This window comes from Oncorhynchus keta, chromosome 14 (genome assembly GCF_023373465.1).
Source record: "Oncorhynchus keta strain PuntledgeMale-10-30-2019 chromosome 14, Oket_V2, whole genome shotgun sequence".
Lineage (NCBI taxonomy): Eukaryota > Metazoa > Chordata > Actinopteri > Salmoniformes > Salmonidae > Oncorhynchus > Oncorhynchus keta.
In genome coordinates, this window is record NC_068434.1 from 48,703,616 (window position 1) to 48,719,629 (window position 16,014).

Genomic DNA, 16,014 nt, shown 5'->3' on the forward strand with positions numbered 1-16,014 from the left:
GATATCTTCAACCACCAACTTACCATCCTGAGACAAGGCCGAGTATAGCCCACAAAGATCTCCGCCACGGTACAACCCAAGGGGGGCAACCCAGACAGGCCGACCACAACAGTGAATCAACCCACCCAGGTGACGCACCCCCCCCCAGGGACGGCACGAGAGAGCCCCAGCAAGCCAGTGACTCAGCCCCCGTAACAGGGTTAGAGGCAGAGAATCCCAGTGGAAAGAGGGGAACCGGCCAGGCAGAGACAGCAAGGGCGGTTCGTTGCTCCAGAGCCTTTCCATTCACCTTCCCACTCCTGGGCCAGACTACACTCAAACATATGACCCACTGAAGAGATGAGTCTTCAGTAAAGACTTAAAGGTTGAGACCGAGTTTGCGTCTCTGACATGGGTAGGCAGACCGTTCCATAAAAATGGAGCTCTATAGGAGAAAGCCCTGCCTCCAGCTGTTTGCTTAGAAATTCTAGGGACAATTAGGAGGCCTGCGTCTTGTGACCGTAGCGTACGTGTAGGTATGTACGGCAGGACCAAATCAGAGAGGTAGGTAGGAGCAAGCCCATGTAATGCTTTGTAGGTTAGCAGTAAAACCTTGAAATCAGCCCTTGCTTTGACAGGAAGCCAGTGTAGAGAGGCTAGCACTGGAGTAATATGATCAAATTTTTTGGTTCTAGAATCCTCCTCCCCCCCCTCCTCCCTCTCTGCAGATGACTTCGTCAACCATTTTGAAAAGAAGGTCGACGACATCCGATCCTCGTTTGCTAAGTCAAACGACACCGCTGGTTCTGCTCACACTGCCCTACCCTGTGCTCTGACCTCTTTCTCCCCTCTCTCTCCAGAGCGAGAGTTGCACCCCTTCTGAAAAAACCTACACTCGATCCCTCCGATGTCATCAATTACAGACCAGTATCCCTTCTTTCTTTTCTCTCCAAAACTCTTGAACGTGCCGTCCTTGGCCAGCTCTCCCGCTATCTCTCTCAGAATGACCTTCTTGATCCAAATCAGTCAGGTTTCAAGACTAGTCATTCAACTGAGACTGCTCTTCTCTGTATCACGGAGGCGCTCCGCACTGCTAAAGCTAACTCTCTCTCCTCTGCTCTCATCCTTCTAGACCTATCGGCTGCCTTCGATACTGTGAACCATCAGATCCTCCTCTCCACCCTCTCCGAGTTGGGCATCTCCGGCGCGGCCCACGCTTGGATTGCGTCCTACCTGACAGGACGCTCCTACCAGGTGGCGTGGCGAGAATCTGTCTCCTCACCACGCGCTCTCACCACTGGTGTCCCCCAGGGCTCGGTTCTAGGCCCTCTCCTATTCTCGCTATACACCAAGTCACTTGGCTCTGTCATAACCTCACATGGTCTCTCCTATCATTGCTATGCAGACGACACACAATTAATCTTCTCCTTTCCCCCTTCTGATGACCAGGTGGCGAATCACATCTCTGCATGTCTGGCAGACATATCAGTGTGGATGACTGGACGACTCCATTAAGCATAAGATATTATAGTTATGAATGTCCCGTTGGTAGTTTAATCTTCCGCGTAGGTCATCTTTTTTATTGTCCAAAGATTGCTCATTTGCTCGCAGAATGGGAGGAAGATCTTCCTTTGACTTCACCTGGTATAGAGGTCCTGGATGGCAGAAAGCTTGGCCCCAGTGATGTACTGGGCCGTACGCGCTACCCTCTGTAGTGCCTTGAGGTCGGAGGCCGAGCAGTTGCCATACCAGGAAGTGATGCAACCAGTCAGTATGCTCTTGATTTTGCAGCTGTAGAAATGTTTGAGGATCTGATGACCAATGCCAAATCTTTTCAGTCTCCTGAGGTTGGGAATAGGCTTTGTTGTGCCCTCTTCACGACTGTCTTGGTGTGTTTGGACCATGATAGTTTGTTGGTGATGTGGACACCAAGGAACTTGAAGCTATCAACCGGCTCCACTACAGCCCCGTCGATGAGAATGGTGGTGTGTTCGGTTCTCCTTTTCCTGTAGTCCACAATCATCTCCTTTGTCTTGATCACGTTGAGGGAGAGGTTGTTATCCTGGCACCACATGGCCAGGTCTCTGACCTCCTCCCTATAGGCTGTGTCATCGTTGTTGTTGATCAGGCCTACCACTGTTGTGTAATCGGCAAACTTAATGATGGTGTTGGAGTCGTGCCATGCAGTCATGGGTGAGCAGGGATTACAGGAGGGGACTGAGCATCCACCCCTAAAGGGCCCCTGTGTTGAGGATCAGCGTGGCATATGTGTTGTTACCTACCCTTATCACCTGGGGGCAGAGACGAGGACAGAGTTAAAAATGTGCAATATACAGTGCATTTGGAAAGTGTTCAGAACCCTTGACATTTTCCACAGTTAACTTAATCTTGTTAAAAAGTCTGTAATGTATGTTCCCTTTATCATTCTACATAGACTACCCCATAATGACAAAGCAAAAACAGGTTTGAATAAATTTATGCAAATGTATAAGTATTCAGACCCTTTAAACAGTACTCTGTTGAAGCACTTTTGGCAGCGATAACAGACTCAAGTCTTCTTGGGTATGACGCTACAAGCTTAGCACACCTATATTTGGGGAGTTTCTTCCATTCTTCTCTGCAGATCCCTCAAGCTCTGTCAGGTTGGATGGGGAGCATCGCTGCACAGAGATGTTAGATCGGGTTCAAGTCGGGACTCTGGCTGGGCCACTCAAGGACATTCAGAGACTTGTCCCGAAGCCACTCCTGCATTGGTTTGGCTGAGTGCTTAGGGTCGTTGTCCTGTTGGAATGTGAATTATCACCCTAGTCTTAGATCATGAGCGCTTTGGAGCAGGTTTTCATCACGGATATCTGTACTTTGCTCCGTTCATCTTTGCCTCGATTCTGACTTGTCTCCCAGTCCCTGCCGCTTAAAAACATTCCCACAGCATGATGCTTCAACCACCAAGCTTCATTGTAGGTATGGTGCCAGGTTTCCTCCAGACGTCACACTTAGCATTCAGGCCAAAGAGTTCAATCTTGTTTTCATCAGACCAGATAATCTTGTTTCTCATGGTCTGTGAGTCCTTTTGGTTAGTTTTGGCAAACTCCAAGTGGACTGTCATGTGCCTTTTACTGAGGAGTGGCTTCAGTCTGGCCAATCTACCATAAAGGCCTGATTGGTGGAGTGCTGCAGAGATTATCCTTCTGGAAGGTTCTATCCTTTCCACAGAGGAACTCTGCCAGCTCTAGGAAAAGTATTGGTGGTTCCAAACTTATTCCATTTAGAATGATTGATGCCACTGAGTTTGGGGGGGACCTTCAATGCAGCAGAAATTGGTTGGTACCCTTCCCCAGATCTGTGCCTCGACACAATCCTGAATCGGAGCTCTAGGACAATTCCTTCGACCTCATGGCTTGGTTTATGCTCTGACATGCACTGTCAATTGAGGGACCTTTATATAGACAGGTGTGTGCCTTTCCAAATCATGGCCACTCAATTGATTTTACTACAAGTGGACTCCAATCAAGTTGTAGAAACAGGATGCACCAGAGCTCAATTTCAAATTTAATGGCTAAGGGTCTGAATACTTATGTAAATACGGTAGTTTTACGTACCCCTTCAAACATGCAACCTCCAGCTGCGTACTCCCTCTAGCACCAGGGTCAGCACACACAAATGTTGTTTTTTGCCATCATTGTAAGCCTGCCCCACACACACTATACGATACATTTAATAAACATAAGAATGAGTGTGTGTTTGTCACAACCCGGCTCTTGGGAAGTGACAAAGAGCTCTTATAGGACCAGGGCACGAATAACAATAATTTTGCTCTTTATTTAGCCATCTTACATAAAACCTTATTTGTTCATCAAAAATTGTGAATAACTCACCACAGGTTAATGAGAAGTGTGTGCTTGAAAGGATGCACATAACTGCAATGTTGGGTTGTAAATTGCAGAAAGTTTCAGTCCTAAATAATTTTCCACAAACAGTCTGTGCCTGTATTGTTCATGCTATAGTGAGGGCCGAGAATCCACTCTCATAGGCACGTGGTTGCAAAGGGCATCAGTGTCTAAACAGCATGATTCGCCAAGGCAAGAAACTCTGAGCGCAGCCCAATCCAGAATTCTGGCAGTAGCTTCTGATTTAAATTCAATTTTCACATAACCGCTTGTTGCAATTTCGATGAGGGTCTCATGTTCAGATATTGGTAAGTAGACTGGTGGCAGGGCATGAAGGGATAACGAATCCAGTTGTTTGTCGTCCATTTCGGGAAAGTACCTGCGTAATTGCGCACCGAGCTCACTCAGGTGCTTCGCTATATCACATTTGACATTGTCCTTAAGCTTGAGTTAATTTGCACACAAAAAAATAATGGAAAGACCTGTGTGTTGACAGAGAAGAGCTCCAACTTCTTAATCATAGCCTCAATTTTGTCCCACACATTGAATATAGTTGTGGAGAGTCCCTTTAATCCTAGATTCAGATCATTCAGGTGAGAAAAAACATCACCCAGATGGCCAGTCGTGCGAGAAACTCGTCATCAGACAAGCGAAAATTATGGCCAGTTAAGAAAACGTTAAGTTCGTCTCTCAATTTGAAAAACAAATGTGTCAGTACTTTGCCCCTTGATAACCAGCACACTTCTGTATGTTGTAAAAGTGTTACATGGTCGCTGCCTATATCATTGCATAGTGCAGAAAATACACGAGAGTTCAGTGGCCTTGCTATACTAACAAAGTTAACCTTTTTCACTGTTGTGTCCAAAACATCTTTCAAGCTGTCAGGCAAGAGCCTCTTGGTGGATCCCGTTGAGCCCAAGTGGCGTCGGGAGCCACTTGGGCGTGTCACTGATGTGTCATGAAACAGTGTTGTTTGATGAAGGCTGTCTGTACTGTTTTTTTTCTCCTTTCCCCCCAGAATTGTCCCAGCCATATCTGCGGCAGCAGTAAGAATTAAGTACTCCACAATCACCATATAAGATGCTTCTAGCCCCTTCTTATTAATGGTATCTGTTTTTTTTATACATGTCTTACTACTCGAAAGTCGTCTTTAGTCTCGCTCAAAAAACTGCCGTGGCTTATTTTTCAAATTTTCATGTTTCATTTCTAAATGTCTGTGCAAGGGTTCCCGCGAGAGTAATGGTTGGATGTTAATTATTTGACATTGTGTTATTTTGCTGAACACTAGATGATTTTATTTTATTTTTGGCAGTGAAACGAGGCTACTCAGGCAAGGAAAAAAACCTCACCCAAATGTATGGCCCAGTTGGAAAATATGAATGTACTGTTTGAAAATGTGAACCACATTTTTATTAGGCGTACCTCCGACGGCATTGCGCATACCCCAGTTTGGGAATACCTGGTGTAGATCGATGAATGAAAAAGGTATTTAATATATTAGAATAAGGATGTTACTTAACAAAATGTGGGAAAAGTCTAGGTGTCACGCCTCCCCCTGGCACCCGAGGGCGCCAGGATCCCCAGAATTACGCACTCAAGCCACCATCAGTACGCACACCTGCCTTCCCCCCCATCACACACATCAGTGATCATTGGACTCACGTGGACTCAATTACTTGTGTCATTACCTTCCCTGTATCTGTCTGCTCCCAAGCTCTGTTCCCGGCTCCGGGATTAATTGTCTCATGTCCGTGTTCCGACGCTGTTCCTGTCCTGTTTCCTTGTCTGTTCCCGAATAAATGTCTGACTCCCCGTACCTGCTTCTCCTATCCGGCGTCTGCCCTTACACAAGTGGTCTGAATAATTTCCGAATGCACTGTAGATAAGGGTTTTGTTGGTATGAGCATGTAATATCCTAATCACTTAGCAAAGTACAGTAGATTGGCCTATACTTTAGATATGTTATTTGTTTCGCATCAACTAACAGCTGTTCTATTGTTGATTCATTTGCACTGTCCCTGTTAAATACAATTAATACATCAACTTTCAGAGACTAACTTTTCTTCAAACAGCAGAGAAAAAGAAGCTCTATATCTTCAGATGCAGCAGGCTGATGTCTTATGATGCACTTTTTGGTTTCCAGTATAAATTATTTAAAGCCACCTGACAGACTGTAGACTATGATGATGTGTCATCCATTTTAGAGATGGGAGAAGTGACTCATAAACTTGATGACAGGTCTTGCTTATAGCAAGTCTATGAATGCTCTAAGCAAGTCTTAAGGAGCATTTAGCATAAGAGACAATAGAAAAGGTGGTACAAAGAAAGTGAGCTAGACTATTTATCTGGCTTGCATAGTTAGAGAATATCAAGGATGGGATTAGTTTTACTGTTTGGGTAATGTAATTATGTGTACTGATGGCGCAAAAGCCATGACAGGGAGACATAGTGGAGTGGTAACGCATATGCAAGCAGTTGCTCCCGACGCCACTTGGGTACACTGTAGCATCCACCGAGAGGCTCTTGCTGCCAAGGGAATGCCTAACAGCTTGAAAGACGTTTGACACTACAGTGAAAATGGTTAACTTCTTATGGGCAGGTGGGACGGTAGCGTCCCACCTGGCCAACATCCAGTGAAATTGCAGAGTACGAAATTCAAACTACAGTATTATAAATATTTAACTTTCATAAAATCACAAGGGTAATACATCAAAATAAAGCTAAACTTCTTGTTAATCCATCCACTGTGTCAGATTTCAAAAAGGCTTTACAGCGAAAGCAAACCATGTGATTATCTGAGGACAGCACCCCGCATACAAACACATGAAAAACATTTCAGCCAGGCAGGTGCGACACGAAAGTCAGAAATAGCAATATAAAAACTGCCGTACCTTAGATGATCGTCTTCTGTTGGCACTCAAAAAGGTCCCAGTTACATCACAAATGGTCCTTTTGTTTGATAATGTTCTTCTTCATATCCATAAAAACTCAGTTTAGCTGGTGCGCTTCAGTCAATAATCCACCCAGTTTCCATCCATCAAAATGCATACAAAATGAATCCCAAATGTTACTAATATACTTTTCCAAACAAGTCAAACAACATTTATAATCAAACCTTAGGTACCCTAATACGTAAATAAACAATCCAATTTAAGACGGAGAATCAGTAAGGTCTTTACCGGAGAAAAATACCAAAGAACGCTCTCTTCCACACACTTGGAAACACTACAGCCAAAATGGGAGCCACCTAGAAAAACTAAAATTTCTGGCTCATTTTCCCAAAAACCAGCCTGAAACTCTTTCTGAAGACTTGTCATCAGTTCTGTTATACTCAGACATAATTTTGACAGTTTTAGAAACTTTCGAGTTTTCTATCCGAATCTACCAATTATATGCATATCCTAGCTTCTGGGCCTGAGTAACAGGCAGTTTACTTTGGGCATGCTTTTCATCCGGACGTCAAAATACTACCCCCTACTAAAGGTCGCCTGATTAATCGGAATGGCCGATTTTAATTAGGGCCGATTTCAAGTTTTCATAACAATTGGAAATCGGTATTTTTGGGCTCCGGTTTGCCGATTTTAAAAAAAAAAATATATATTTTATTTTTTATTATACCTCTATTTAACTAGGCAAGTCAGTTAAGAACACATTCTTATTTTCAATGACGGCCTAGGAACGGTGGGTTAACTGCCTCGTTCAGGGGCAGAACGACAGATTTTCACCTTGTCAGCTCGGGGAACCAATCTTGCAACCTTACAGGTAACTAGTCCAACGCAATAACGACCTGCCTCTCTCTCGTTGCACTCCACAAGGAGACTGGCTACGTGAATGCAGTAAGCCAAGGTAAGTTGCTAGCTAGCATTAAACTTATCTTATAAAAAACAATCAATCATAATCACTAGTTAACTACACATGGTTGATGATATTACTAGATATTATCTAGCGTGTCCTGCATTGCATATAATCTGACTGAGCATACAAGTATCTGACTGAGCGGTGGTAGGCGCTGGTGCGTAAACATTCATTCAAACAGCACTTTCGTGCGTTTTGCCAGCAGCTCGTCATTGTGCGTCAAGCATTGCGCTGTTTGACTTCAAGCCTATCAACTCCCGAGATGAGGCTGGTGTAACCGAAGTTAAATGGCTAGCTAGTTAGCGTGCACTAATAGGCTCTGAGCCTTCTAGTAGTTGTTCCCCTTGCTCTGCATGGGTAATGCTGCTTCGATGGTGGCTGTTGTCGTTGTGTTGCTGGTTCGAGCCCAGGGAGGGACGGAAGCTTTACTGTTACACTGTAACACTGGCAATACTAAAGTGCCTATAAGAACATCTAATAGAACATCTAATAGTCAAAGGTTAATGAAATACAAATGGTATAGAGGGAAATAGTCCTATAATTCCTCCAATAACTATAACCTAAAACTTCTTACCTGGGAATATTGAAGACTCATGTTAAAAGGAACCACCAGCTTTCATATGTTCTCATGTTCTGAGCAAGTAACTGAAACATTAGCTTTGTTACATAGCACATATTGCACTTTTACTTTCTTCTCCAACAGTTTGTTTGTGCATTATTTAAACCAAATTGAACATGTTATTATTTACTTGAGGCTAAATTATGTAATTGATGTATTATATTAAGTTAAAATAAGTGTTATTTTTAAATCGTCTGATTTAATCTGTATCGGCCTGTTTGGTGATCCAATAAATCTGTATCGGCGTTGAGAAATCATAATCGGTCGACCTCTACCCCCTACCCAAGAGAGGTTAACTTTAAAGCAAGGCTCCTGAACTCGAGTATTTTGTAATGATGCAATATGGGCAGCGACCATGTAACGCTTTTAAAACAGAGGTACGCTGGTTATCGAGGGGCAAAATATTGAAACATATTTTTTAATTGAAAGACGAGCTTAACCCTTTCTTTTACTGACCTTTTTCACATGTCTGACTGCTTGCATGATGATGAGTTTCTCAAACGACTGGCCAATCTGGGTGATGTTTTTTATCGCCTGAATGATCTGAATCTAGGATTACAGGGATTCTCCGCAACTATATTGAATGTGCGGGACAAAAGAATTTAGGCTATGATTAAGAAGTTGGAGCTCTTCTCTGTCTGCATTAACAAGGACAACACACAGGTCTTTCCATCATTGTATGATTTTGTGTGCAAATGAACAAGGTTACGGACAATGTCAAATGTGATATAGCGAAGCACCTGAGTGAGTTGGGTGCGCAATTACACAGGTAATTTCCCAAAACGGATGACACAAACAACTGGATTCGTTATCCCTTTCATGCCCTGCCTCCAGTCCACTTACCGATATCTGAACAAGAGAGCCTCATTGAAATTGCAACAATCGGTTATGTGATAATTGAATTGAATCAGAAACCACTGCCAGATTTCTGGATTGGGCTGCACTCCGAGTTTCTTGCATTGGCAAATCATGCTGTTTAGACACTGATGCCCTTTGCAACCAAGTACCTATGTGAAAGTGGATTCTCGGCCCTCACTAGCATGAACTAAAGACAGGCACAGACTGTTTGTGGAAAATTATTTAAGACCGAGACTCTCTCCAATACAACCCAACATTGCAGAGTTATGTGCATCCTTTCAAGCACACCCTTCCCATTAACCCGCGGTGAGTAATTCACCATTTCTGATGAACAAATAAGGTTTTATGTAAGCTGGCTAAATAAAGAATAAGAATAATTATATTATTATTTGTGCCCTGGTCCTATAAGAGTTCTTTGTCACAACCCCGCTTGTGGGAAATGACAAACTCACACGCATTCTTATGTGAAATAAATGTATGTGTGTGTGGGGCAGGCTTACAATGATGGCAAAAACAAAGACATTTGAGAGTGCGCTGACCCTGGTGCTAGAGGGGGTACGCAGCTGGAGGTTGAATGTTTGAAGGGGTACGGGACTATAAAAGTTTGGGAACCACTGCTCTACACTATACTTGCTTGTTTTGTCACAAACTGAAAATAGGCAAACTATTAGAATTTGAGCAACCAGGAAATGGCGGAGCGATTTCTGCATGGTGTATCATTAATGAAACTCCGGCTGTAAATGTAGGTAATAGATCGCAAAGCAGGGCATATCCAATTCCCCACTGAGCTAAACTTTGCAAATGGCTGGTTCTTTTTCTCATAACACATCTCAACTGCAGTGCGTTTTCCAGCAGCTCACATCAGCAGGATTGGGAGATTTTTCATTAGCAGGGACATCTACCGTGGATCGCTAAAATAAAAGATTATGATCACACTTCCTCAATTTAAATATTATGGGGACACCTACACATTTGGCAGCCAAGTGCAAGTTCAGTGTAGCGTATTACTGTCTAGACATGTTGAATATTTTTACACCTAGAATAAAAACCTCCAGGTTTGTCACTAAAAGTCCTTAAAAGAAAGTGTTTGGAAAAACGATTCCCTTGCAAATAATTTCCTGGAAACGCACATGCTGTGGAAATAATTACATAACAAACATCTCTAGTAATACGAATGCCGTTCAAATTTGGCTTATGTCCCTTTAATCCCAGAGTAATTCTTACCAGGTCACTCCTAACCTTCTGTCTAGAGATCTGGACAATAAAACACAAAATCAACAAATGCACACACACATACAGTGAGCATTCAGACACACATTCACACACATGATCTCTGTGCTATATGTGTATGTGTGAGATTTAATTCCTGGTAAGCATTAGTTGCCTCTTACCGTGTGGATCAGAATGGAATATAATTAAAACCCTGTTCATACTATTGTGCCCTCAGACCCGTACCATACTCTGCTTGCTCTGATAGCTTCTAGTTCTATGGTGGATGCAACTAATTAAACCGATTTTATACTAGATCCAGTCGATCTCTCTCTAGCACTCCCGCTCTCTCTCTCCAACCCCTCTCTATTACAGTGTAATTATGTTTTATTCAGCTGTCAGCTCAGTGTTGATGAGATGAGTTGTAGAGGGTCGGGTCAGCTTGCCCTTAATTTCATTATACTGTGCTTTGCTACCTGCGGGTTTACTACTGTCACTGTTTTAGTCATGAATATTGGTATCTGACACTGCACAATGAAGTGTTTGATATTCGTGTGCGTGTTGTATTAGGATTACATAAGCCTGGAGGAAGCCGGTGAATTGGGGGGGGAGCGAGTGAGACGGAGTAGGGAGGGAGAAGAGAATGTGGAGGGAGGGAGGGAGAGCAGACAGGAGACCCTGGCGCCCTGACTCCCATTCCGACCGCCGACCGCTCGGCTGGGTTGTGTAGCGAGGCGATTGACATGTCGACAGCTCTCCGCAGGAAGTGGGTGCGTGCAGTGTGCACGCTCAGGACTCTGCGAGCAGGAGGAGGAAGCGTGAGTTGTGTTTATTTTTAGTTCCCCCTGGGCCGACTAATCCGTTCTGCCACTCCGGCTTAATGGGATTGGAGGTCGGCTGACTTCAGTAGGCATTGGACTGTAGGACCATAGGGTGTGCTCTGTGTGCTCACTGGGTTGTCTGCTGTACTCCAACCAAACCAGCCTGTGCTGCTCTGGGCCAGGCTTGGCTACTGGGTACTGTGCTGGTGCCATACAAACAGAGTGTTGTGCCAAAACAGGGCTCGAGCTTAGCTTAGCTGAGCCATGGATAAGAAGCGTTCAGCGGGTCGAGATTGCGGGAGATGAGATGAGCCATGAATTTGGATTGCCTGCAGTTGGGGGACTGGTGTTCAGGGGCCCGAGGGGGTCCATGGCTGCGCCACACTGAGGAGGACCAGGGTGGAGGTGGTGGGGGCCGGGGAAAGAGGAGCGCAGCAGGAGGTCAACCCAGGCTGGAGGTGCCTCTCCTGGGAGGACCCTGGCTCAACTCGGAGGAACTAAGGAGCAGCGTGGTGGTGCTCTATGCTCCTGCTGGGAACACATGCTTCCTCCGACTGGTACTAGAGACAGAGAGAGAAACCCTCTGCCCTTACCGCTGATCATCCACCTCCCCAAAAGGATCAACTATCTAGCTCTGATCCCTTGAGGAAAGATCTCACCCTGCTCTCTGCTTTCCCCTTAGAGCTTTCTGGCATGTGTTTGACTAGATGTTTGTTTGTAGACTAACATAGTTGTTTGGTTGTAGAACCGAGTGTTACAACTATGTTAAGTGAAGTTCTGTTTCTGGAAAAGTTATACTGTGGTAGCTAGCTGAACTCAGTATTACAACTTGGTTATTTAGCTGCAGAGAGACACTGTACTGTTGCACAGTTCCTCATGACAATTCTAGTAAATCACAATTGCTCAATTTTGATCCAAAAGGAAATTGCTCGAGCCAAGAACTCTATTTGCCAAGTGGATAATACAGGGTTGAAGAACTCTGCTGCTCCAATAGGCAATTGCTCTGGCTGAGAAATGCTTTTCACTGCTTCATTTCAGAGGCGAAGAAACTGTTGATGAATGATGTTGACTCATACTCCCGTATTGGTGCTCGTACTCAGTCAGTGTGTGTGTGTAATGAAAAAGCTCTCCCGCTCCATCTCTCATGCTAGCAAAGTGCTTTTGCATCAGTTGGGAGGTTGGTAGCATTTAGCTGTGTGATTTGCATGGCAGTCAGTCAGTTTGTGGGTGGGTTGTGGGGAACAATTATTTCCGGGTGGGTAAGGGGGTGTGGTGTCAGTGCAGTCCCTCCTGTGGGTTGAGTATGTGTGTTCTACACTACATCCAGCTCTCTGGAACAGATGGCAGCCAATACAGATGGGTCCTGATGCCATTCACACTAGAGAGAGGAGTTTAGAGAGGATAGTACTCAAGGTTGCAGGATAGCTATGCATCTGTGGCTGTTGATCAATTTGTGTCCGTGTGTTTTTGTGTGTTCGTCTGTCTGCACATTGTCATCGCAGGTATATAATTATATCAGATCAGTGTGTTTGTTAGGGATGGGTATTTGACATTTGACTGTTTGAGTACTCGCATTTTTAAAAAAAAATGCTATTTTTAGAACACAAGGCCCGCACTGGAAAAATAATTGTGCGTATATCTATATGCCAACAGTGCACCACGATGCCTAATTTATCATAACCATTACAGATAATGAATCCTAATTGCTAAACTGCCCCATATACAGTACCGGTCAAACGTTTGGACACACCCAACACATGGAAGGGTTTTTCTTTTAGTTTGACTATTTTCTACATTGTAGAATAATAGTGAAGACATCAAAACTATGAAATAACACAGTAACCAAAAAAGTGTTAAACAAATCAAAATGTATTTTAGATTCTTCAAAGTAGCCACCCTTTGCCTTGACAGGTTTGAGCACTCTTGGCATTCTCTCAACCAGCTTCACCTGGAATGCTTTACCAAAAGTCTTGAAGGAGTTCCCACATATGATGAGCACTTGATGGCTGCTTTTCCTTCACTCTGCTGGTCCAACTCATCCCAGACCATCTCAATCGGGTTGAGGTTGGGTGATCTTGGAGGCCTGGTCATCTGATACAGCACTCCATCACTCTCCTTCTTGGTCAAATAGCCCTTACACAGCCTGGAGGTGTGTTGGGTCATTGTCCTGTTGAAATACAAATGATAGCGCAAACCAGGCGGGATGGTGTTTTGCTGCAGAAGGTTGTGGTAGCCATGCTGGTTCCCGAGGGGAACTCCACCCCCCCAATTCAGCTGAAAAGGTGGCACAGGGAATTCAAAAATATTCTTTAGAAATATTCAACTTTCACACATTAACAAGTCCAATACCTCGAATGAAAGATAAACATCTTGTTCATCTACCCATCATGTCTGATTTTTTAAATGTTTTACAGCGAAAACACAACATATATTTATGTTAGACCACCACCAAATCAAAGGGAAAACACAGCCATTTTTTCCAGCCAAAGATAGTCACAAAAGCAGGATTAGAGATAAAATGAATCACTAACCTCTTGAAAATCTTCATCAGATGACACTCATATGACATGTTACACAATACATTTCTGTTTTGTTCGATAATATGCATATTTTTATCCACATCTCGGTTTACATTGACGCCATGTTCAGAAATGCCTCCAAAATATCCGGAGGAATTATAGAAAGCTACGCCAGATAACAGAAATACTCATCATAAACTTTGACTAAAGATGCATGTTCTACATATAATTAAAGATACACTGGTTCTTAATGCAACCACTGTGTCAGATGTTTTTTTAAACGTTACGGAAAAAGCCTACCATGCAATAATCTGAGACAGCGCTCAGACCTAAAAGTATTTCTCCGCCATGTTGGAGTCAACAGAAATACGAAATTACATCATAAATATTCCCTTACCTTTGATGATCTTTCATCAGAATGCAGTGCAAGGAGTCCTAGTTCCACAATAAATTGTTGTTTTGTTCCATAATGTCCAATACTAGTGTCCAATTAGCTGCATTTGCTACCACTTTCAGCTCACGTGCCCAAAAGCTAACGCCGGTCCAGGACAACTCGCACGAAAACTTCCAAAATATATATTCCAGGTCGAATAAACTGGTCAAACTAAGTAGAGAATCAATCTTCAGGATGTTATTTTCATATATATCCAATAACGTTCCAACCGGATCATACGTTTTCAGCTGCAGCCAAATGGATGGACGGTGGCACCCACAGAGAGATGCGCCACAGGAAAATGGCATTCTGTCGGGACAGTGACTATTTCCCCTTCCATTCGGTCAAAGTTCACAGCAAAAGCTTAATTCCACTTGCTACTGAATGAGGACATCTAGTGGAAGGCGTAGGAAGTGCTACCAAATCCATATCTTGTTGGGAAAGGAGGGGGCGATGACGTCAAAGTTGACCCACATTCAGAATTTCACTTCTTGTTTGGAAGATTGCCTGCCCTATGAGTTCTGTTATACTCACAGACATAATTTAAACAGTTTTAGAAACTTCAGAGTGTTTTCTATCCAATAGTAATACTAATAATAATATGCATATATTAGCAATCTAGGACAGAGTAGGATGCAGTTCACCTTGAATTCTAAATAAATCACTGACAGTGTCACCAGCAAAGCACAATCACACCACCCCCTTGCTTCACGGTGGGAACCACACATGCGGTGATCATCCGTTCACCAACTCACAAAGACACCGCGGTTGGAACCAAAAATCTAACATTTGGACTCATCAGACCAAAGGACAGATTTCCACCAGTCTAATGTCCACTGCTCGTGTTTCTTGGCCCAAGGAAGTCTCTTCTTATTATTCCTGTCCTTTAGTAGTGGTTTCTATTCAGTCATTCAACCATCAAGGCCTGATTTTACACAGTCTCCTCTGAACAGTTGATGTGTCTCCTACCGTGTCTCCTACTTGAACTCTGAAGCATTTAATTGGGCTGCAATTTCTGATGCTGGTAACTGTAATGAACATATCCTCTGCAGCAGAGGTAACTCTGGGTCTTCCTTTCCTGTGGCGGTCCTCATGAGAGCCAGTTTCATCATAGCGCTTGAGGCATTTTGCAACTGCACTTGAAGAAACTTTCAAAGTTCTTGACATTTTCCACATTGACTGACCTTCATGTCTTAAAGTAATGATGGACTGTCATTTCTCTTTGCTTATTTGAGCTGTTCTTGCCATAATATAGACTTGGTATTTCACCAAATAGGGCTATCTTCTGTATACCACCCCTACCTTGTCACAACCCAATTGATTGGCTCAGACACATTATGAAGGAAACATATTCCACAAATTAACTTTTAACAAAGCACACCTATTAGTTAATTAATTGAAATGCATTCCAGGTGACTCTCATTAAGCTGGTTGAGAAAATGCCAAGAGTGTGCAAAGCTGTCAAGGCAAAGGGAGGCTACTTTGAAGAATCTCAAATATAAGCTTTTTGTTTTGTTACTACATTATTCCATATGTGTTATTTCATAATTTTGATGTCTTCACTATTATTCTAAATTGTAGATAATAGTCAAAATAAAGAAAATACCCTGGAATAAGTAGGTGTCCAAACTTTTGACTGGTACTATATATTCAGAAAACAAAAGTGCCATTTAAGATGAATGTATTGAAACTATAATATCAACTGGTTATTATTATATTGTGGAAAACAATCTTCAAAAAGGTAGTAACCTCAGCAGTGGTGTTTTCTTGTAGAAGCCTATGGCTGTGCAATGCCATAGCCTTGTTTTGTTAATTTAGCAGACAAGATGCTCTT

General features: G+C 43.3%; 1 protein-coding gene across 2 annotated transcripts in view; it reads left to right on the forward strand.

Moving 5' to 3' along the window:
* The window catches only part of LOC118393557 (tight junction protein ZO-2-like), a 96,981-nt gene that overhangs the window by 35,401 nt on the left and 45,566 nt on the right, over positions 1–16,014 (forward strand). The window contains exon 1 of one of the 2 annotated variants that reach the window (XM_052461844.1): positions 11,330–11,785. The exons of the other annotated variant lie outside the window; for it this stretch is intronic. Within the exon in view, the coding sequence (XP_052317804.1) occupies positions 11,543–11,785 (243 nt within the window). The 5' untranslated portion in view covers positions 11,330–11,542. Of the gene's footprint in view, positions 1–11,329; positions 11,786–16,014 lie in introns of those variants that run through there. 2 annotated transcript variants of the gene reach the window in all.